The 24,651-nt window shown below is 44.9% G+C and overlaps 1 protein-coding gene across 4 annotated transcripts in view; it reads right to left on the reverse strand.

The window, feature by feature from the left end:
* The window catches only part of LOC140733124 (TOG array regulator of axonemal microtubules protein 2-like), a 110,825-nt gene that overhangs the window by 27,459 nt on the left and 58,715 nt on the right, over positions 1-24,651 (reverse strand). For all 4 annotated transcript variants that reach the window (XM_073056007.1, XM_073056006.1, XM_073056008.1 and 1 more), the window contains exons 4-9: positions 21,868-22,031; positions 14,395-14,468; positions 8,938-9,104; positions 5,949-6,123; positions 2,175-2,330; positions 702-843 (exon numbers count right to left, since the gene is read on the reverse strand). In XM_073056007.1, the coding sequence (XP_072912108.1) occupies positions 702-843; positions 2,175-2,330; positions 5,949-6,123; positions 8,938-9,104; positions 14,395-14,468; positions 21,868-22,031 (878 nt within the window). The remainder of the gene's footprint in view (positions 1-701; positions 844-2,174; positions 2,331-5,948; positions 6,124-8,937; positions 9,105-14,394; positions 14,469-21,867; positions 22,032-24,651) is intronic.

Consider the following 24,651-nt stretch of genomic DNA (forward strand, 5'->3'; position numbering starts at 1 on the left):
GGAGCGATTGGCAGATGAAGGACCAAACGGCAGAAATCTTGAAGATTGACAAAGCAGCTGCTATGAGGACGTTTCACCTCATAGGGAGGAATCCGGAACCAGAATCTCAGAAGGAGAAGTCATGTGTTTAAGAGAATTGTGTGAGGAGTTTCTTTGGAATTCTCTGAGGTGTGCATAGGTGAAATCATTGGATGTATTCAACATGGGAAAGGATAAATTTTCAGGTCTGGATGAAGATCTTGGCCCAAAATATCAATTGCCCAGTTCCCTCTATAGATGCTGCTTGACCTACTGAGCTCCTCCAGCACTTTGGGTGTTGGTCCAGACTGCAGCATCCAAATCTTGGATCTTGATTTTTGGAATGTTTAATTATGGAAAATGGGCAGGATAGTGGAGCAGAGCAACTATAATGCCACCGATTGGCAGAGCAGGTTCAAGGAGTCCCGCTCCTATGTCATTTACATTTCATTTGCATGTGCCTACCATATTTGGGCAGGCATCTTTTATCACTTTCAAATGGAAGATGTGAAAATGTCAAGGAACTGGTGAACAGGTTCCCAGCTCATATGCTGCCCCATATCCTCAAGGTATACTGAGGATTTTTTTCCAATGCCCCTGTCCTTGCCCTTCCCGACAGCCCCCTCACCCAGAGCTACTGCCACAAAGCTGCCGGTATGTTTAAATCCAATCAAGTTTCTGACCAGTCGCTGTTAGATAGGAGCTTCAGTGCCTCAGTCAGTCCTTGATCCTGACGGGAGAACAAGCTCATCTCCAATAGCTTCTCCTCATCTGATTCCTTCTCTCCTTCTGGGGAATCCAGGGGAAAGTCAGGTAACGAGTGAGCTGGGGAAGAGCGGACAGGTTAGAGAGATTAACACCTTACAAATTCAAATACATCACATTTCTTACAGGAATTAGCAGATTTTTTTTTTAAAAAGAACCAGCCTAGTCACTGTGACAATTATAAACCAACTCCAATACCAATATCAATTAGTTCACTTTAATATGTGTGTGTGATACTGGATACAAGTTATGGCTATCAGTCCCCATCAGTTAAACAACAATGCACTTGCAATAAGACCCCAACAAGTATATACTTGTGAGGCAGTGCAATGGGAGGAGATCGTTGTCTCCTGAGGAGAGATCAAGACTGACTCGCATTCACTAAAGTTTGGAAGAATGGGAGGTTACTTCATTGACATAGAAGATCCTGAGCAGGAATCAAGTATAAAAGTAGGAAAGTTAAACCTTAATCACATGGTACATTGTTGAAGCAACATTATACCACGCTTTATGGAAGGCTTTTAATACATTGCAAGCAGTGAGGAGAAAATTACTAAACTAATCCCCGGAATGGATGGGTTGTCTTAGAAGGTAAGATTGCACAGGCGAGGATCATAAATGCTGAAGTTCAGAAGAGTGAAGAGAACTTGATTGAAACATAAAATTCTGAGGAACGTTGACAGAGTGGATGAAGAGAGGATGTTCCTCCTTCACTTCACACGCCACCCCCCCTGAAGGCCATAACCTTGATGGGAGAATCTAGAACAGGAAGATGAGATGAAACTTATTTTTCTCTCCGATGGTCACAAGTCGTTGGAACTGCAGCCAAGGTAATTGCAGGCAGATGAGAGCATAGGGTTAAGTCTACAGTCAGATGAACCAATATGCGATTATATGGCAGAGCAGAATTGAGAGACCTAGTGGTCTACTCCTGCTCCCGTCTGATCTATGCACCTTCACCTGAGTACACTTTGCAAAGGTACATTGTTGTCTGGGACTTCCTAAAGGAAGATATAAAACTGATACGTACACTCCTCTTCGTGCTTTATATTATTGAAAAGTAAAAGATGTATGTTTAGCCAGGTATGTTCAGCCAGGTATGGTAAATGAGGCAAAGATGGGCAGAATGTGGTTGAAGTAAAGGTAATAGACCTTCCACTGACTTAACAGACTAGGTAGGAGTAAAAGGCAAGATCACATCAACCAGTTCTACCTTTAGAACATAAAGTTCTTTCATTAATCCAGCAAAACTTGCTTCTCTTTCCCATTAAATCCCCAACAATCCTTTCTCTCAACTTCCCCAACTCCCAGATCAACTAAAAGATAAACAGGGAAAAGTAAGACTCAAGCTGAGATTGGACAACACCGGTCACTTTCCACTCTTTCCTTACCAGAGGAATGCCGAGGCATATTGTACATCTGGGATATATTTGGAATACTTGGCAGCGAGGGACGGTTGATCCGCCTGCGGAGTGAAGTTCCGTGACTGTGGCTCCGGGAACTGAGGTTGATCTTGTTGAACTCCCTGGTGTTGAGTAACTCCTGAACTGCACACAAAACAGAAGGACACTGCTGTCATTTTAACATTTAGTCATATAGAGCATGGAAACAGATCCTTCAGCTCAACTTGTCCATGCTGACTGTTCTCCTGTGTGCTCGTCCCATCTGCTCATGTTTAGCCCATAGCCCATTAAAACCTCTCCTCAACATATACTTGTCTACAAAGTATATGTCCTGCCGAAGGGTATCAGCCCGAACCATCGACTGTACTCCCTTCCATAGATGCTGCTCGGCCTGCTGAGTTCTTCCAGCATTTTGTGTTTGTGGCATATACTTATATAGATGGCTTTTAAACCTTGCTAATGTGCCTGCCTCAAACACTATTTCTGGCAGCTCATTCCAAATATGCACCAGCCTCTGCTTGAAGACCCTCAAAACAACATGCGTAGCCATACAGCAGGGGTTCCCAACCTTTTTTATGCCATGGACCAATACCATTAAGCAAGGGGTCTGCAGACCCCAGGTTGGTAACCCCTGCACTAGAGCATTCAATGCAGTAAAACATTGCACAGGAATGTAAGAAACTGCAGAAAATACTGGATTCAACACAATACAACATCCCTCCCACCATCGGTAGTATCTACCTGAAATGCTGCTTCAAAAAGACAACATCCATGATCTAAGATCCCCACCATCCACTCCATGCCATCTTCTCACAACTACCACTGGGCAGGAGTTACAGAAGCCTAAAGTCTCATTCCACCAGGTTCAAGAACAGTTACTTCCCTTCCGTCATTCTGTTCTTGAACCAACCTGCACAACCCTAACCACTACCTCAGTACAGCAACACTATGACTACTTTCCAATACAATGGACTTTTATGTTACTCTAACTGTGTTCTTTCTTGTACACATTGTGTACAATTTGTCTTTTCATTTATGTTGTTCTAATAAATGTTGCTCTGATGTTACATGCCTGCAATGCTGATGTAAGTTTTTCTTTGCACCTGTACATAAAAGAAACTTGACTTTTACTTTGACATCCCAAAATACATAGACCTCATCATCTCATCCTTGCTCATATATTCTAGTCCTCTCAGAATTAATGCTAACATTGCATTTGCACTCATTACCATTGACTCAACCTGCAAGTTAATCCTTGGTGAATCCTGAACAAGGACTTCCAAATCTCTTTGAACCTCTGATTTTTGAATTTTCTCCCCATTTAGGGAATAGTCTGTGCCTTTATTCCTCCTACCAAGGTGCATGACAATACACTTCCCTACACTATATTCCATCTGCCGCTTCTTTGCCCATTCCCCCAATCTGTCCAAATCCTTCTGCAGACACCCTGCTTCCTCAACTCTACCTGCCCCTCCTCTTAACTTTGAATCACCTGCAAACTTTTCCACAAAGCTAACAATTCTGTCATCCAAATCATTGACATATAATGTGAAAGGAAGCAGTCCCAAAACTGCCCCTGCCGAACACCACTAGTCTCTGGCAGCCAATCAGAATAGGTCACCTTTATTCTGGTTCTTTTCCTCCTGCCAGTCAGCCAATCTTCTTCCCATGCTAGTACCTTCCCTGTAATACCATGGGTTCTTATTGTGTTAAACAGCCTCATGTGTGGCACCTTATCAAAGGCCTTCTGAAAATCCAAGCAAACCACATCCACTGACTCTCCTTTGTCTGCCCTGCCTGTTACTTCCTCAAAGAATCCAAACAAATGTGTCAGGCAAGACTCCCCCTTAAGGAAACCACTTTGGCTTTCTTTATCATGTGGCTCCAAGTACCCCAAAACCTCATCCTTAATAATCAACTCCAACAGATTCCTAACCATTGAAGTCAGGCTAACTGGTCTATATTTTCCTTTCTTCTGCCTCCCTCCCTTCTTAAAGAGTGGAGCATCATTTGCAATTTTTCCGTCTTCCGGAACCATTCCAGAATCTAGTGATTTTTGAAATATCATTGCAATTACTTTCACAATCGCTTCAGCTATCTCTTTCAGAACCCTGGGGTGTAGTCCATTTGGCCCAAGTGACATATCTACCTTCAGACCTTTCAGCTTCCCAAGCACTTTCTCCTTAGTAATAGCAACTACACTCATTTCTGCCCACTGACACTCATACTGCTAGTTTCATCCACAGTGAAAACTGACTCAAAATACTTATTACATTTGTCCACCATTTCATAGTCCTCCACTTTCCACTGGTCTGGTATCTACTCTCGCCTTTCTTTTACTCCTTATATATCTGAAAAAACTTCTGGTATCCTCTTTGATGTTGTTGCCAAGTTTACCTTCATAATTCATCTTCTCTCATTACTTCATTAAACATAGATGTGCCTAAACTGCTGAAGAGGAAAATGAAGAAAATGTGATGCAAGTGTTGGAAGTCTGAAGTAAAGAATGAGCATGCTGCAGATACTCAGCAGATGAGGCAGAATGTGTGGAGAGGAACCGGTTTTGTGCTTCAGGTCCCGCTTTCTCCACTTCCCTCTCAAGAGGTTTGCAACGTTAAAGGCAGTTTCAGAGTTGGATGAGATAAGATGCCAGAGAGATCTGAAAACAAGATGAGAGCTTTGAAACAGAAATTTGCAAGGTGAGGATCCCAATATAAGTAGACAGCAGAGCAAGAAGGGCAAAAGGATGAAGGTGGTAAATTCCAAGCAACACGGTTTGGATGAACATTGTATGGAGCATTGAAGGGCAAGGGAACAGAAATACAATGCCAGCTTAAGCTATATCTCTTCTGCATGTGCGTGATCCATATTGCCTCTATTCCCTACCTAACAGCCTCTTAAACACCTCTATCACATCTGCTTTCACCACTACCCCCGGCAGTCCAATCCAGGGGCTCATCGCTCTCTGTGTAAATAACTTGCCCTCCACATCTTCTTCGAGCTTTTTTCACTCTTGCCTTAAATACTTGTCCTCTACTACCCTGAAATAAACATTCTGACAGTCAAAATCTTTTATCCTAAGGTAGAAATGTTCTCAAGAAAACAAACTCTCCACATAGCCTATACCATCACTTAGAAAGCGTTACTGTAAACGTATTCTGCACGCTTTCTAAAGCCTCCACTTTCTTCCTGCAATGGGTTAACCAAAACTGCATGCAACATGCATAAGAGTAAGGCTCTCCTTCCACGAAATCTCACCTTCCTCCACAAACTCACCCTCAAGACCTGCAGCACCCCCCCCCCCCCACCACATCTCCAAATTTTCCCCTTAAATTTCCTGTCCCTAACTCTGCCAAACTCCGCCACGGGCAGTCCCAGATCCTGCTGTGAAAAGAAAGCTCCAAGGACATCATCCCTGGGAAAAGACAGATCTTCGAAGATGGGCTGTTCCTCGTGACAATTGAAAAACTGGTCCAGAACAGAGGAATCGGGTGAGCTGCTGATGGCAGCCTATTCCCCAGTGGGGGTGATGGACTTAAGTAAGTATGGAGGTTTCATGTCCCTACATTGATCTCTTTCCTTCAATATCCCTCTCTCTCCCTGAATCTCTTTCCCCTCAAACTTCCCATTCCTCTCCTTTAACTTTTTGTCCCTCAGATTCTCAATCCATCCTTCATTCTCTTTCCCCGCATTCTCTCCCTCATTCTCTCACTTCAGATCTCTCCCCCTCCCTCGTTCTGCCCCTGACGTTCAGCCGGTTACCCGGGAGTGAGGCGCTGTTGGGGTCGATATCCAGCAGTCGGTCCCGCAGCTGTTGCGTCAGCTCCCTCTCTTTCTGCAGCTGCTGATGCTCCATCTCCTCCCTCCGTTTCTGCCGCAGCTTCTCCTGTGCTGACTTCGAGATCGCCACGTGGCAGGGCTGCGGGAAGTCAGCTGGCTGCAGGGTTTAAAGTCAAAGCAAATTAATCCGGAATCTCAGGTAGCAAGAGCAGAGTCATAGAGTCACACTGCACATTCATAGGGCCTTGTCCCACCAGGCCTGTCTCACCATCAAGCACCCATCTACATGAATCCAATTAACCAGCACTTGTTCTATAGCTTTCTATGTCCAAGTGGTTCGAGTGCTCATTTAGATACTTCTTAAATGCTGTGAGAATCTCTGCCACAACAATTTCACCAGATATCAAACAAAGGTACAAAATGAGCTCTCCATGGCACTGGCTTAATGGAGGGGCAACCAATGTCTAGTCACATTTTAGGCCACCACAGAATCCAAGGTAAAAACACAGCAGAACTAGGAGCAAGGGCTCCTATAGTGGGAGGTGGTAATGGGGATAAGCTCCCTCTACCTATTAAATGTTCCCAATGGTGTGTATCTCAAATAGTCTCTGACAACCAAGTCCAGCTCCTGGAATTCACGTGTGGCCTAGCTACTAAGCCCAGCAGAACCGTGTCTACCCACAGGAGAAGGGGCAAAGGAGGGTTACTGGTGCCTTAAAACCAATCACTTTGGGCAGAAGGGGCTCATCAGCGAGGTTGGCAACTCACCTAGAAGAAGAAAACCCCTGATCTCGAGCCTCCGCTGCCTTGTGGCTATACTCACACACGGGGAAGGCCTCAGGAGTAAACGCCGAGGGAAAAATCCAGAGCTGGGGTCTCTAAGCCAGTCCTACGTTGAGTTCAATGCTGACTGGCAACTTCTGCAATGCTGTAGGTACCAAACTGTATCGTTCTCTGCCGTTCATTTGGGTTCATCAGATGCGTGGAGAGGGGGAGCTTGCTACATGGGCAACAGCTTGCTCTCCATATTGTACTGCCCAGGCTGGCGTATCTAGACACCTAGGACACAATATCCATGTCAACCCTGACCAACGGAGGCCTCATAACTACAAGCAGTATCTTCATTCAGGAGTGAGAACTACTGTTTTATGGAATAATCTAGCAGCAAACCCAACAACCGACTGGAGTTTAAGAACCCCAGTTTGACGGAGGAGACTCAATAGGCAAACCAAGTTTTACGTTTACTTATGACCTTCATTATCAAATGGAGTCTCTCATTAAGATGACATAGAGTACAAAGGCAACTCAGGAGATTGCAGATGCTGGAATCTGGAAAAATATCAAATTGCTGGAGGGAGTCAAGGGGTCAGACAGCATCTATGGAGAGATGCTGTCATATTATAGGTCCAAACCCTGCATCAATGGCCTGATGCAAAGCCTTGGTTCAACATGGCCCTCCACTGAGGCTGTCCACCGTTCAGAATTCCTTCAGCAGGTTAATTTATGAAAAGCCATGTGCCTGTGCAGTTGCGTTTACTCATCATGATCCCTACCCTACCCCACCTCAACCTCTGACCATAGATTTCCATTCTGCTTTCCCTCATGAATCAGCTAATTTCACTTTGTGAGGTTCTCAGCTATTTGCGTCCATCACTTCCTTAGATAGTGTATCAATATCTAAAGATGAGAAAATCTGCAGCTCGCTGGAAATCCAGAGCAACACAGACAAAATGCTGGAGGAACTCAGCAGGTCAGGCAGCGCCAATGGAAAAGAGTAAGCGTTCAGCATTTTGGGCTGAGACGCTTGATGAAGGATTCTGGCCCGAAATGTTGACTGTTCATCTTTCCATAGATGCTGCCTGACCTGCTAAGTTCCTCCAGCACTTTGTGTTCCATATTCTAACCACCTTATGAGGAAAGACTTCCCTTACTTCCTTAGAAACGTTGATGTTGGTAACATTCTCTTCATATGTAACATACCTCCAATGCATTTGTGACTTTAAACAGCTCTGTTAGCTCTCCATTGTCCTCTCTTTTCAACCTCACCATCCTTTAGAGCCTGACTACAGTGCTGTCTTTGTACATCAGGGCTTCCCAACCTGGGGTCCACGGACCTCCTGCTTAATGGCATTGGTCCATGGCGTGAAAACAGTTGGAAAGCCCTGTTGTAAATCACAGAACACCTAAACAACACAGACCAGGTACCGTATATTTGGCCCGTGATTCCCGTGGGTTTCTGAGGGGCTTCTAGGGAGGCACATGAATGTTCATGCAATGAAGGGAATGAAGCACATGACCCATATCCCTCCATTCCTTACATGTTCACAAGCCTATCTAAAAGCATGTTGAATGCCACTATCATATCTGCTTCCATTACCAGCCCTGACAGCACACACCAGGCACCCACCACTCTATGTGTAAAAAACCTTGCCACACACATCCCACTTAAACTCTCTTTGAAACTGTACCGTCTAGTATTTGGCATTTCTACCCTTGGGAAAAGATTCGGGATTCTGGCCGTTTCATGTCTGTAATCTTGCCAACACTTCAATATCCACATTACAATATATTGTGGACACAAAGCTGTGAGCAGGGTACCTGACGTCCCTGGAAATAAACCTACAGATCACATTTGTTTGCAGTCTTAACAGCTTCGCTAAACTGTAAGGCTGCTTTTGATGATTGGTTCACGTCTGTCCTTGGATCCATTGGCTCTAACCCACTTTGCTTTTGACGTTCTGAAGTGCTGGTTAAAGTGTGTTGCTCTGTACCAGAATGAACCGCCTACAGGAACCGCAGCAGGAACATTCAGTCAAAGCTTGCAAGTGCAGTTTTAATCAACACTTAAGAAGAAACGTTGGCAGGGCAATGTCAAAGAGGCAGCAGATTGTCACCAATTTCAAACGCATGGCATGTTCGGCTAACTGACCTCCTTCTGTGCTGGAGGTTATGAATTAGACGTATTACTCACCCTCGCTTCAGTCACTGCCTCCTCTCCTTCCACAAACTCCTGTCTGCTTACATCTGGACCCACCTCCGAGCTCAGCCTGAATGAGATGACCATTGTCTGGCTTGTCTGTGACCCTTTACCTCTGACCTTCTCAGCCAATGGTGGTGCACTCTGAATCAAACTGTGCCCTGGTGATGTAACAGCAGAGATTATGAGCGGTAGGAAAGAGTTGTCATTAACCTTGTTCAATCAGGGGTTCCCAACTTGGAGTCCACGGACACCTTGCTTAATGGCATTGGTCCATGGCATAAAAACATTGGGAACCCCTGTGTTAGATTGAGATTTGAGTTTGCACTTGTTGCTGGCTATTCACAAATTGGACACTTTGGAGTTCCTAGCATCTGACTCTCCAAGAACCTGAGCCAACTTGTTAGCAGTGTTACTGAACATTGTCTGACATCACCAATCACACCCAAGCCTACAGTGGAAAAGAACTGGTAATAAATGAGGAGAATTCTTCAACTGTAAGAATCTCAGGAGTAAAGCTCTTGAATAAAATTTGCTAATGAAGAAAGATAACCTCATTGAAAGCTTTTTAGAATAACCATTCATTATTCATAGCGAGATTTTTCTGACAGCCCTCCTAAGGACTGCACTGTGGTCCACTAGCAGAGCTGGTGACACAGTTCAGTCCTGACCTCAGGTGCTAACTGTGAGGAGCCTGCATGTACTCCCTGGAAACAAATGGATTACTTCGGGTGAACCAGCTTCCTCCCATGTCCCAAAGGCATGCGAGTTGATTAGCCAGTGTAAATTGCCCTTAGTGTGTAGATGAGTGATAGAATCTGAAGAGAGTTGACGGTAATGTAGGCAAAATTCAATGGGATTCGTGAGGATTAGTGTAAATGGGTGCCTTGTGGTCAGCATGCATTTGACGGGCTGACGGACTTGTATCCACACCATGCACGCTCTCTCTTTCGGTTGGAACAGTCTGCCATTTGTGCAGTGTCAGATACTAATTGTTATGTTTTGTAACTTAGAAGCATTAAACTAATTCAAAGGAAGACATGGGAGTCTGAAATGAGTGTGTAATTTCATCTTTACTTTAATCATGGTGTGATGATGTTTGCAATTAATCTATTTTAAATATAGATCATAATTAATTACTTAAACGAACAAGAATGCTTAATCAACCTATGTATATATATGTATGTGTGTGTGTGTATATACACACACAAGATTACTCACATATTACAGGTATATTAAATACTCAGCACTAATCATTGAGAAACATCCTTAAATTACATACTCAACTCAATATATTTACAAAGGATCATCTGCAAACACTCCAGTTCTGTAATTACACATACAGACATTTCCTGCTAGTTTTGCCCTCCTTTTCATTCTGGATATCTTGCTCAAACTCAACTCAAATAAAAGAGAGATGTGTAGGACAAGAGCTTTTTTTAATGTAAGAATGCACTGCCAGGGATGGTGGTGGAAGCAGATATGATAGTGGTGTCTAAGAGAGACACTTAGACAGACACATACACATTCAGAGAACGGAAGGACAGATATCACGTGCAGGCAGGAGAGATTTAGCTTAATCCGGCATCATGGTCAGCACAGGCATTTTGGGCAGAAAGGTTCCGTGTTCCGTACTGTTCTATGTTCTAACTCAATGATTACATTAGCTAGCTGTCATTTCTGGGATATTGGGGCATACTGGAATGCCACAGTAGTGTAGCAGTTAGCGTGACGCTATTATAGCTCAGGGTGTTGGAGTCTAGAATTCAATTCCGGCTCCGTACTGTAAGGAGACTCTCTGCGTCCTCCTCATGGAATGTGTGGGTTTTCTCCAGTTGCTGTTTCCTTCACCATCTAAAGATGTACCAGGTGGGGTAACTGGTCATAGTAAATTGCCCTGTGATTAGAATAAATCCGGCTCGTTGGCAGTTGCTGGGCAGTGTAACTCGAAGGGCTGGAAGGGCCTGTTCTGTGCTGTATCTCTAAATAAAATAGTTTCAAGCAGTGATTAGGCTTGGGTGTTGCTGAAAGAAATCCTAGCCTAGGTGGTTGTCACGAAATAGGGGAACACCATGACAACTGCCTTCTGATGTGATTGGCCTTCCTGTTGCTGTCCTCACCCGACGTTATGCCCACCATGAGCCATTTGGTCAGGTGGAGTGTGCCTCACAGAGAAGGTGGCACTGAAGTCCTGAGTGTTGCAAAGCATCCTCTCGGTTTGGGAGATCTTCCTCACCCTGACGAAGAAGCTGGTGGAATCGACAAGCCACTCTCAGTGGGAGGAGGATATGGCCACACCTTTCCCCAGCAGTCCACATTGCTCACCAGAAATCCTGTTCCTGCATTCTGCACAGAGGTACAGCACACAAAACCCCAATGGTACCTGTACTGATCATTCCCCCTACCTGGCAGCTCACCTGTGCTCTGACCGGTTGTCATTGGAGACGGATATTGCTCTGCTTCAGTCATCAGGGCTGGACTCACACAGCTCCTGCGCCTTCCCTTCCCTCTCAATCCAATGTCAGAGACATCCTCAACATCAGCTGTAAATTAGGTACTTCAGCTATAGACTCATTAAGTTCTACATCATGGAAACAGCCCCTTCAACGCATCCATACAGACTGAGTAGCTGGCTGATCTAGTCCTGTTTGCCTGTATGTGGCCCATATCCTTCCAGGATGCTTCTGTCCAAATGTCTTTGAAATGTTGTTATTACACCTGCTTCTACCAGCTTCCACTGGCAGCTCTCTCCCTGTACCCACCACTCTCTGTGTGATAAACCTGAACCTCAGGTCTGCTTTAAATCTTTTGCCTTTCACCATATGCCTGCTACTTTTAGACTTCTCTACCCTGGAAAAAGACCTATGCCTCTCATGATTTCATACACCTATATAAATTCACCCCTCAGCCTCCTACACTCCAAGAGAAACAATCCCGGCCTATCCAGCTGCTCCACGTAACTCAAGCCCTCATGTCCCAGCAACCTCCTTGTGAATCTTTTCCATACCCTCTTCTCAGCCTCAGGGCCTGTTCTCAAGTCTGTGAAATTAAAATATCTGCACATTGTGCATGGCAGCCATGGGATGGGACAATCATGGGATGCCCTCATACTTTGCCAACTGTGCATCTATAAATTGGGTCACATAGCATATCTTCTGCCTCAGGCCCGTGACTCTAACAGCCTCTATCAATATGACAGCTTTAAAGCATTAGAATGTTCAAGGGTTCATTTAATATCAGAATATATACTCAAACGTGGCAGCTGAACGTGAGGAAGTTAGCTCCTGCGGAACTCGGATGCTGGGCCTTCATCAACGACAAGTTACTCCAGGGTACAGTAGAGGCAGGAGCAAGGCTCAGGAAGGCCACCAGAGAGTTGGCTGAAGAGGCAGAAAAGGGCAGCTTTTGGCCGTGGCTGAGGAGGAAGGACAGAAATTGGGGAACTGACTAACCCCACTGGAAGGTGCAGGGGGTGGCAGGGAGACGTCCCTACTACTGATCTTCCCCCAGGAGATGTGCCAGGGCTAAGGGAGTGAGCAGTGGTCCCTGGAAGGGCACTGTTGGAGGTGTCGTCAAGCAGGAAACATCTTCCTATAAATTTCATTGTGTACAGTACACAACCTGAAATTCGTACTCTTCACAGACGTCCATGAAACAAAGAAACCCCAGAGAAGGAATGATAGAAACATCAAAGCCCTGAAGCCCCCCTCCCCGCACAAGCAAAAGCAATGACCCCCCCCCCACTACCTGCGCTAGGAGAAGCACTGACACCCCCAATATGCAAGCAATGGCAGAAGCCTCCAAAGAGTCTTGATCCAGAGCATCAAACTACAGCCCACAATATCTGAACAGGTACTAAGCCACTGATGGAAACATTGGTGCAAATGACCTAAACCTTAGACAAAAAAAATTGGCTTTAAGAAGGAACAGGTACAACAAGTTTAAGGATGGATTTCTGAGGCTTAGTACTGCAGTAGATAGAGGAGTGTGCAGCTGAGTTGGTGGGATCAAATTCACAAAACAGAGATGAGGAGAATTTTTTTTAGCCAGAGGGTCGTGGATTTATGGAATTCGTTGCCACATACAGCTGTGGAGGTCCAATCATTGAGGGTGTTTAAGGAGGAATTTGATAGGTATCTAATTAGTCAGGGTATCAAGAGATATGGGGGGGAAAGCAGGAAACTGGAACTAGATGAGAGAATAGTTTAGCTCATGGAGGAGTGGCAGAGCAGACTCAATGGGCTGAATGGCCTACTTTGTCTTGTGATCTTGTGACAACAATCGCGAGGCCAGAATTAGAGGAGATACATAGGTGGACTGTTGGTTTGGAGGAGAGCACATAGATAGGGAAGGGTAGAGGGATTTGAAAATAAAGTTGAGTACTTCAAGAATATGAAATACGTCAGTGAGCAGGGGGTGGCAGCTCGATGAGAGTCAGCGCCTTGTTCCAGGTGAAGAAAGTTTCTCGTGCCCTCTGACTGGCATTGGAAGGCAACCAGCAACATACTGCACTCATCGAGATGGAGGTAACAAAGGCACGTTTGGAGGTTTCAGTAGCGGGGGAGCTGCTCAGACCTCAGGAGAGAGTAACTGATCTCCTGTGGAGCCGCTTACAGTGACCAAGGTCTGTTTGAGATACTCAACTGCGAAGGAGGCACAAGAGACTGCAGATGTTGGAACCTGGAGCAACAATCCGCTGGAGGAACGGCCGATGCAGGGGACTGACCCAAAACATGGACAACAGATACTGCTTGATCCATCGAGTTGTTCCAGCAGGTCGTGCGTTGTTCAGTTGCTACAGTGGCAGTCACCAATGGCCCGCCTACTGAGTGTATAGCTAGCAGGAAATAGGTGAACAGTATATCGGTCCCCTGTAGTGATCATATTATACCACAAGCATGTGATGTTTCGACTGTACAATGTGTTACAGTTACCATCCAGGAAAGAAGTTTTAGGCAGCTGACTGAATGTTTATCTTCAAAATTGATGACATGACTGTGCACAAAACACAAGTGTTTGAGCTACCTTGATTTATCCCAATGGGGTGCAACAGCAGAGCAGCAGTTAGTGCAGTCCTGGGTTGATATTGACCTCAGGTGCTGTCTGTGTGGAAGTTTGCACGTTCTGCCTATTGTCAGTGTACTTCACACACCGAAAGGGTGAGAAGGCAAGTTGCCTATGGTAACTTACTGTAATTGGGTAACAGAAAGACTGGGCAGAAGGTCATGGTTAATGAGCATGTATGAGAGAATAGGTTACAGAGGAATTGGCTTAATGGGATTGCTTTGAGAGCCCGCATAGACCCAATGAGCAGAGTGGTCTCCTGCTATGTCAGAAGGAAATTTGAGAAACCTTGGCCCCTTTGTTATAGGATATTTTCTATAATGAGCCTTCCACAGCTACACCCTTCAGCCATCCAGCCTTACAACAAAGCACCAAGTAGAATCTTACCTGGACCCAGAGACTTTCGTTCTTCAGAGCCTGAGCTTGGCCCCTGTGTGACTGTCTCTCTCTCAGAGAGGGCTCTAATAAGCAAAGAAAGACTTCCATTTATGTTGTGCCTGCCATCAGTTCTGGACATCTCAAAGCATTCGGCAGCCAATTAGCAACTCTTGAAGTGCAGTCACTGTTACAGTACAGCAAGCTCCCACAAACACCAACACCCACCTGAGCAAGTGGACAGAAGCAGTGGTTAATGCATCCTTTGAAAGATGGCAACTGTGCAGCACCCCTGCAGTGCTGCAGTGAGGCAAGAAAGAGCAAGATCAGTTCTGCTCCATTGCATAAGTGAAAATGTAAAACTGATCAGAATCGGACTTGGAATTAGGTTTCTTATCACTGACATATATCATGCAGTTTTGTGGCAGTGGAACACTGCAGGACCTAAAAATTACCATAAATTACACAAAAATAAATTACTAACATTCAAGGTAGTTTAGTGTTATTTCAGGTACACAAGTGTGAAGGAGAATAAAATATTTGTTACTCTTGATCCAATGCAGCTCAGAGAGAATAATAATAATTTTAAAAGCACAATAAATATAAATACTGTACATAAGATAGCTTAAACACAAGAGATTCTACAGATGCTGGAAATCCAGAGCAACACACACAAATTGCTGGAGAAACTCAGCAGGTCAGGCAACATGTATGTAAATGACTAAACAGCCAACATTTCGGGCAGAGACCCTTCATCAGGACTGGAAAGAAAGGGGAAAGAAGCCAGAATAAAAAGGTGGAGGAGGGGGAGAGGAGGTTCTTTCTCTGTAGTCATTTGCTATTAAAAATGAGCAAGCTTTGAAAATGGATAAGAAAGATTTTTGTTGCTTCTTAATGTCAATTCCTAATTCACTTCATAAACTCCACGTGTGGTTTTGATTCATTGCTGCTAATTTTTCCAGTGCTGTTGTAGAGTATGATGCTAAAGGATTTACAAAGTTCACATTATTACATTGGACAACACTTTCTTTTTTGAATGTGTTGCTTCCTCAGAATTTTTCTGTGATTATGTTAGCACACTTAAAGCTGAACACAAATATAATTTCAGACTACTTATATCACGTAAAAATTTGGAGAAACAAGAAATTAACTTTTATTGAATATACTGCATTTAATTGCATAACGGTGCTGATGCTTTGCAATAGTTCAACTAAGGTAAAAATGTTTTTCAAATGTTCATTTGAACTCAAATGAGTTTTGAGGCTTCTCGCTTAAGTGTCCAACAATAATTCACCAGCATTGATAGATTCCAGTTGCTCTGATACCATTTCTCCATGACCATAATGCCCTGGTGAAATCTTTCACCGTGCTCGTCACTGTCAGTGCCAAGATCTGCAGGGAATGAAGAAAATGAATCTTCAGTGACGTGCTGCACTTCATGGTTTTGTATGCTTGAAGCATGTTGTCAACCAATTGTACGTAGTATTGCACTCTGTAGTGGCCAAGAAAAATTTCAACAACATCCTTGTATGCCTTCCATGAGATTTTCTCCAGTCCCACTAGAAGTTCTTTGAATTGCCTGTCATTGATGACCTGTTTGATTTGTGGATCAATAAAAATGCCTTCCTTAATTTAGCATCAGTTATTCTGACTGGAATTATTAATTGAAACAACAAATATAGTTGATTTCAAAAAACGGTGCATGATAGGGAAATTTCATGGTGATTTTCATAATCAACAGTCCAAAATCCATAAGGTACAACCAAAAGTATTCAGGAAGCAATATCTTTCTTGTCCTGTGTTATTAATATGGAAGGACTTTTGCTTCTTATTGCGCAGTAAGTAAGATTTCATTTAAATGACAATCCCACATGTGATTTGGAAGTGTTTTGCGTTGATATGATGGGCTTTAACAGTTAATTATCAACACAAGAGTTTCTGCAGATGCTTGAAATCCAGAGTTACACATCGCAAAATGCTGGAAGAACTCAGCAGGTCAGGCAGCATCTATGGATATGAATAAACAGCCAACATTTTAGGCTGAGACCCTTTGTCGTGATTGAAAACGAAGGGAGAAGACACCAGAATAAAAAGGTTGGGGAGGGAAGGAAGGACTAGTTGGAAGGTGATAGGAGAAGCCAGGCGGGAGGGAAAGGTGAAGAGCTATAGAAGAAGGAATCTGATAGGAGAGGAGAATAGACCATGGGAGAAAGAGAAGAAGGAGGGACACCAAGGAAAGGTGATAGGTAGGTGAGGAGAAGAGGTAAGAGGCCAGAGTGGGCAATAGAAGAAGGAAGGGGGAGGAAAAAGATCAGAAGGAGAAATCAATGTTCATGCCATCAGTTTGGAGGCTACCTAGACAGAATATGAGGTATTGTTCCTCCACCCTGAGAGAAGCCTCATTGTGGTAGAAGAGGAAGCCGTGGACCAACATGTTCGAATGGGAATGGGAATGTTTGGCCACCGGGAACTTTGGTTTTTTGGTAGATGGAGCAGATGTAAGCAGTAGCCAATTTACTTGGGTCTCACCAACGTGTTCACTCAAGTGTTGTCTCACCTGGAAGGACTGTTTGGGGCCCTGAATGGAGGTGAGGGAGGATAGGTAGCATTTCTGTTGCTTGCAGAGATGAGTACCAGGAGGGGGATTAGTGGGTAGGGTCAAATGGCGAAATAAATCATGGATTCCTCTGGAAAGCGGACAGTGGTGGGTGGGGGGAATTAAAGTTGTGTTTGGTGGTAGGATCGTAAAGCTTATATGCGTAGATTGATCCTTTGTCCAATAAGTAATGCTGGGCACAGGAGTGTTTGTACATAAGGCAAATAACAGGAAATAATAAAGTAGTGGTGGTGGGGGTGTGGAGGGGTGGGTTAGTGAGTAGAGGTGTCGATCAGCCTCACTGCTTGGGAAGGTAACAGTTTGAGTCTGGTGGTCCTGGCATAGATGCTACGTAGCCTCCTCCCTGATGGGAGTGGGTGAAACAGTCCATGAGCAGGGTGGATGGGATCCTTCATGATGTTACTGGCTCTTTTCCAGCACCTTTCTATATATACAATATATCTTTGATGGCAGGTAGGCTGGTGCCTGTGATGTGTTGGGCAGCTTCCTCTACCAGGTGCACAGCCTTCCTGTCCACCAGACACAAAGCTTCCATACCAGGCAGTAAGGACGCTCTCAACTGCATATCTGTGTGAAGTTCAGCTCTCTTCAGCTCTCCTCAGCTCTCCTCAGCTCTCTTCAGCTCTCACAGACAGTAGAGGTGTTGGTGAGCTTTCCTGACTTGGTCTTGCTGACATTGAGGAAGAGGCTACTGGCCTGACGCCAGGCCTCGAGCTCTTCTGCCTCCGCTCTGTGGGCCGTCTCATCAGAGTTGGTGATGAGCCCCATCTCTGTCAGGTCCCCAGTGAACTTGCTCAGGTTTTCGGCCGTGTGGGCGGAGTGTTCAGCAATGGGCTCAGCACGCAGCCCTGGAGGGCACCTGTGTTGAGGATGATGGGGAGGGAGGAGGGGTTGCACGTCCTGTCTATCCAACACCCAGTTGTGTAGGGGTGTATTTAGACTGAAGAGCAGCAGTTTGTTCACCAAGTTCTGTGGGACAACAGTGTCGAGTGCCAAACTAAAATCCAGAAACAGCATTCTGACATAAACATCCTTGTTCTCTAGGTGAGGTGAGGTGAGGTGCATGACAGATGCAATGGGACCTGTTATAAAGCGGATCTGGTGGTGAGCATATTGGTGAGAGCCCAGTGTGGCAGGAACGGAGTTTTTAGTATCTGCCATTACCAGCCATTCGTGACGACCGGCGTCAGTGCCACCGGGTGGTAGTTGTTTAGTTCTGAAGATGTTGAGTTCTTTGGTACAGGGATGATGGTGGCTGATTTGAAGCTTTGTGAGGACAGCGGGCTATATGAGCGCAATGTTGAAGATGTCCATGAAGCCGCGCCCTTATTTACAAAAGACAGGATTAAATATATAGGTGCTCCGGAGATTAAATAATTGGTTATTTGGGGAAAGAAATAAATATATATACTAAAGTTATTATGAACTCCGTGGAGCATGCGGGGATCTTCCAATATCCAGGCATTCCTTTTTTTTTCTTTCTTTCTTTCTTTCTTCTTTTTTTTCTATAGGGATGTTAGGGGGGAGGGGTTAAGGGGAGCGAGGATGGGTAATATACATTTTTTTTCATATACTTTTATTCTGTAATTACTTGAAAACACAATAAAAAAAGTTTAATTAAAAAAAAGATGTCCGTGAAGCCGTCGGTGAACTGATGTGTACACTCTCTGAGCACTCAGCCTGGGATGTTGTAAAGGACAAATGCCTGACATTCTTTGCCGAGTCCTTCTCACACCTACTGATGTTACGGACAGTGGCTGCTCACCTTTCATGGCCGGCATTACGTTGCAAGCCCCGAAGTGTACACAGAAGTTGCTTAGAGTGTCAGGCAGAGAGGTGTGGCTGATACAGTTGAGCTTGTTTTCCCTTAGTTAGTCAGTAATGCCCTTGATGCCCAGCCACATATGCTGGGGATCATTATCAGACAGGTGTGCGTAGGCAGTCTTTGCCCTCTTGATGCCTCAGATGAGGTGCCTCTGCCATTCTGTCACCAGACCTGAAGGCAGTGTCCCAGGATTTTAGTAAGGACAGCAGCTCTGCATTCAGCCAGGATTTCTTGTTGGGCAGTGAGATTACCGTTCTTGAGCTACCAACGTAACCAGCTACTTAGTGATGTAGCTGGTGAAAGATGAGGCATATTCCTCGAGGTCTGTGTCTTTTCCATTTGTGGCAGCTTCCTTAAACATCTGCTTTTGCTTTTTGTCCATTTGAAACAGGCCTAAAGCATAGCAATTTCCTTATTTGGCCATACAGTGATAATCCTCCTGACTGGTTTCTGCAATTTTAGCAGTTGTTGGAATGCTGGGATTAACATTATGAAGATGTGGCCAGAGAGGCCTAGATGAGGATGTGGGAGGTCTTTGTACAGTATGGACTGTCTCTGTTTGTATAACCATAATCCAGTCTATTTGTTCCCCTATGGCCTTGGTGACATGCTGGTGGAATTCAGGTAAAATGGCCCACAGATTAACATGACTGAAGTCTCCTGCAATCATGAACAGGTTGTCCAGATGTTTGTTTTACAGAGAGGTGATGATACTCTGAAGCTCCCTAAGTGCGTCCTTGCCACTTCTGCCTGGGGGGGTGGGGGTGGTGAATGTAGACAACGGTGATGAGCACAACAGTGAACTCCTTGAGCAGGTGATGTGGCCGGCATCTAATTGTAAGATGCTCAGTTTCTCTAGGATAGTGACTGCTAATGACAGATGAGTTTGTGCACCAACCTGAGTTAATCTATAGAGAGAGTTCACCTCCTTTGATTTCCCCGACAGGGAGTTCCTGTCTGCATGCAACAGAGTCATCCCATCAAGTTGAAACACCGAGTTGGGCATGTTGTTGTTTAACCACGTTTCAGTGAAAACCAGAATGCAGCAGTTTCTCATCTCCTTCTGTGCGATCATTCTCAGTTTCAGTGAGCCCATTTTACTATCTAGCAGGCATTGCAAGGAAAAGTGATGGCACTGCCAGTGTGGTTGGGTTAGCTCTCAGCCAAGCTGGTGCCCAGCTCTCTTGCCACATTTCTGCTTCCCCTTGCACCGTCTGTGTCTGCCGCTTCCTCGTCTGAGCTGGTCCGGCCAGGCCACTGTCGCCGGGTCTGGTATCCATGGAATCCCTATTCTGTTGAGCATTGCTATTAACTCTGCTGCCGGAGGATTAAATATCATTTTGTCCAAGAGTTCAGCGGCACTGTACTCACCGAATTTCAGATGACTGAAATCCCTGACCAGAAACTCTAATACTATCTAAGAATTTAACACTAGCACCATTATTGGGAGCTGTCTGTCTCCATGCACTGCCATCTTTATAGTGCTAAAGCAGAGTAGTGAGGTAGTGTTCATGGTTTCCTGAATCTGATAGCAGAGGGGAAGAAGCTAGATTTAAAACACTGAGCATTATGCTGGTGTTGTCACCCTACAGGTGGGCAAAAGGCAGACTTGGTTAAAATGCTACCAGATAGTTAGTATAAAACAACTCAAACTAAAAACACCTGGATCATGGTTTCAACCTGAAATACTGACAATTCCTTCCCCGCTCCCCCCACACACACTGAACTCCTTAACCCTCTAAGTTCCTCTAGCACTGGGATTACTGCTTGGGGTCCACCGACCCCTTGGTTAATGGTAGCGATCCATGGCTTAAAAAGGATTGGGAGCCCCTCGTCCAGCAGATCGGTAGTAAATCTGAGACCTTTCATGCTGGGTGCACACAGAGTTCAGGGTTGAGCACATGAGTGGCTTGGGGGAGGTGAGGCTTCCCATCCATAGGCCCATTGATTCCAAAGAGTTCACAGCGTCAGACGGGGGAGTGGGACATTTAACCTAAGGCAGGAAGGCAGAAGGACTATTGAATTCAACCTCCTTCCTCATCCCAATCAAACCCTCACTGCCTCTCCCTTCCCTTCCCATGCTGTAAACTGACTATTCCCGGACCAATTCAAACCCTGGGGCTTTTTACTTACACCCTGCATACCAGATTCCCATCCTGAATGGGGGTAAAACTGTAGCCAAAAATAATTGCGTTGGAGCCCCTGAGGACTACAGGGCAGGGAGGCGTTATTCCCTGGGGTTGCCCCATGTAGAAGCAGCCCCTCAAGGGAACAAGATGGTGGGGCAGGAATGCAAATAATTGGATTCCTTTAGTGGATGTCACTAACAATGCCAGCATTTATTGCTCATCCCTAATTACCCCTGAACTGGGAAATTGTTTAGAGTCAACCACAGTTCTTGGTCTGGAGTGCAGACTGGGTAAGGGCAGCAGCTTTCTCTCCCAAAGGACAACATTGAATCAAGTGATTATTTTTAACATGACTCTGATGATAATTTTGCCCTTGATTCCAGATTTATTTAATTACTCAAAATTTAAAATTCCATGGTGGGATTTGAACTTTCAACTTTGAAACAACGGTCAAAAACTCTGGCTGCTGGCCCAATATTTTAGCCACTGGGCTACAAGATGGACCTCTGAAGATGCCAGGTGGTGCTTTCCGTGATGGATTTTAAGTAGAGTAATGGTTGCATCCACTGACCCCAGAGGTTTGTTGGAAGAACTAGTACCAGAGAGTAGAAGAACATACACTAACTGATATCACAGTCCTGATGAAGGGTCTTGGCCAGAAACATCAACTGTTTATTTCCCTCCATAGATGCCTCCTGACCTGCTGGGTTTCTCCAGCATTGCGCTGAAGATTTCTAGCATCTGCAGAATCCCTTGTGTCTCCGACCGCTGTTAAATGTTTCTAGTGAAGGAACCATAATTAGAGCTTCCCTTTCGGTGATGGGCAATGATTACCTCACACAACGCATGGTGTATAACGGCATGGGAACACTGAATACAATGAATGTGTGAGCGAGTGCTCCTCGGTGCCTTACGTTGCCTGAGAGGGGGCTCCTGACTGCGCAGGTCTAGAAAGCAGTGGCTGCAAGTTGCTCTCCAATGAACTTGGCATCTGAACTGAAGACTGAAATAAGCTGGCACCAAGTAACTTCCGCTTCTTCTCAGCACTGCTCCTCAGGTGTTGAAGGGAGATCTTCACCTAAACAAGAAGCAGGAAGCTGGCTGGCATCAGGAAGCTCTGATGGTTTATAATAGGAAACCGAATACCTGAGAGCGAATACAGACCAGAATCTACTTCAGGGGCTTATACATACAGTATTGTGTAATACTCTTAGGCACATATACGGTATATAGCTAGGGTCCTTTAGAATTTGCACTGAACTGTAGTAATTTTACATGTTGTACTGTACTGCTGCAAAAACAAAAGCAAAATTCATGACATATGTGAGTGATGATAAACTTGATTCTGATTTGGGTCTCTACTGTGGACTGAGAGTGGGAAGGGGGCAGGGAGAGGGGAATCACGGTTGGAAAAGGGGAAGAGAGAGGGAAGCACCAGAGAGACATTTAGTAGTGATCAATAAACCAATTGTTTGGAATAGGTTTTTACCCGGCCTGATGTCTCAGGGCTGGGGGTTTCTGCACTTACACCACCACCCCACCCCCACCCCGCCACTCTTTCTCTGCTACCTGTCTCACGCCCCCCCGCGATCTTCACCCTCACCATTCCCTTGTCCCGCCAGATTTACCAACATGCTCTCTGCTCCACGTTGACAAATACAGTACTGTGCCAAAGTCTCAGGCACCCAAGCTAAATTTTGCATAGTGCTGTAGAACAATGGATGCTTGGCAGTGATTATAGAGCAGAATCTATCTGGTGGTTTCACCGGGTTTATATATAGAATGGATAGGCCAAATAATTGCAGACTGAGATCTGATAAAGAGGTTTACATTTAGAATTGTGATTAACCATGACTGACTATGGACTGGAGTTTGGGTCTGGATTTAAACTCAAGCGCGCTGTGTTTGGTCCAACATCATGGGCTTGTTGGCAGCAAAATCACTAAATGACTGCACTCACTATGGCCCTTATGTGGAGTGGCATTGCAGAGAGTCCAGCTGCCTCCCGGCTCCCTGGACTCAAGTTCGATCCTGACCTTGGGTGCTGTGTGCGTTGAGTTCTCTCTCTAAATGCACATTTTTCCAGGTTCTCTAGTCTCCTCCCACATCCCAAAGATGTGCTGGTTGTTAAGTTAATCATCGCTGTAGATTATCTTAGGTGTAGATAAATGATAGAAGCGAGTACAAAGTGCATGCACATGGTATAGTTTTTCATAGGGGGTATGGGAGAACCTGAGAACCAGTGCAGACACAAAGGGCCAAATGGCCTGCTCCTTTGTCAAGAAACATTACAACACAAGAGCTGATTGACGTCATTATCAATGGTCTGGATGGTAATGTGGTGAACTGGATCAGCAAACTTGCGGATGATACCAAGATTGCGGGTGAAGTGGATAGTGAGGAAGACTATCAAAGTTTGTAGCGAGATCTGGAGAAGCTGGGAAAATGGCCGATGGAATTTAATGTAGGCAAGGTTGAAGTGTAGGCAAAGGTTGGTGGACCAACCAGGGCGGGTCTTACAACTGACAGTAAGTGTTGGAAGGCTAGTTGACTGCTGTAAGTTGCCCAAAATATATGTGGGATAGTGATAGTAAGGTGGGGAGAGCAAGTTATTGGGAAAATCAGGGGGTGCTGTGTTTTTTCTCAGTAAGCCAACATAGACCCAGTAGGCTGAGGGCTTCTTTCCACATTGTAAGGACGTGGAAATCATTATTAAAGCACATGGGGAGGTCTCTTGTCTTAGATGCAAGGTTTAACTCAGATTTAAATGGTCTTGGAGCTCCTTAACTCTGCAAGTTCCATAACCCTCCGTGACCCGTACACTATTTCTGGCCTCTTGATCATCTCTGAGTTAACCTCTCCACTACTGGCTGGGCTCTAAGATTAGGGCTCCCTTCCCCAATGCTCTCCACTTCATTTTCTTCCTTTAGAACTACCTGCAAACAAACCTCTCATCATCAGCCAGGAATCGTCAAGTATGGCTCAGGGGTCAATGCTCTGTTCAGCTGTTGCTGCGCAGTAGCTTGGGAACTTTCTGGCATTTCAGAGGAGCTAAGGAAATGGAAGTTGTTGCTGAAGACTGACATGGATGCCATTAAGTAAGATCCAGGGAGTCATCCCCACCTCCAGAGACTAATATTTGTCCCACAATTTACACCAAAAAACTATCATTTTTGCTTTACTTTTCTTAACGAGTAAGGTTACATTTGTCACCTTTTAGTTGGTGCTGTGGGAATGATTCTAGAATCTGTGGAAATTGGGAAGACTTCAGCCAGTGCACTTGACATCTCCAAAGCCTTATCTTCAAAACCTTTGGAATATGGACCATCCGATCTGGAGTTTTATTGCTCTTTAATTCTATTACTCTCTCCAGTACTTTGCCTTCCCTGGAGTTGGGATGTTATGTTGAAGTTGTATAAGAGTTAGTCTGGCCTAATGTGGAGTATTGTGTGCAGTTTTGGTCACCTACCTACAGGAAAGATATAAATTAGATTGTAAGAGTACAGAAGAAATTTACAAGGACTGAGTTATAGGGAAAGATTGAAGAGGTCAGAACTTTATTCCATAGAAAGAAGATTGAGGGGAGATTTGACAGAGGTATACTAAATTATGAGGGGTATAGATAGGGTAAATGCAAGCAGGCTTTTTCCACTGAGGTTGGGTGAGACTAAAAGCAGAGGTCATGGGCTAAGGGTGAA

This window comes from Hemitrygon akajei, chromosome 9, assembly GCF_048418815.1.
Source record: "Hemitrygon akajei chromosome 9, sHemAka1.3, whole genome shotgun sequence".
NCBI classification, from domain to species: domain Eukaryota; kingdom Metazoa; phylum Chordata; class Chondrichthyes; order Myliobatiformes; family Dasyatidae; genus Hemitrygon; species Hemitrygon akajei.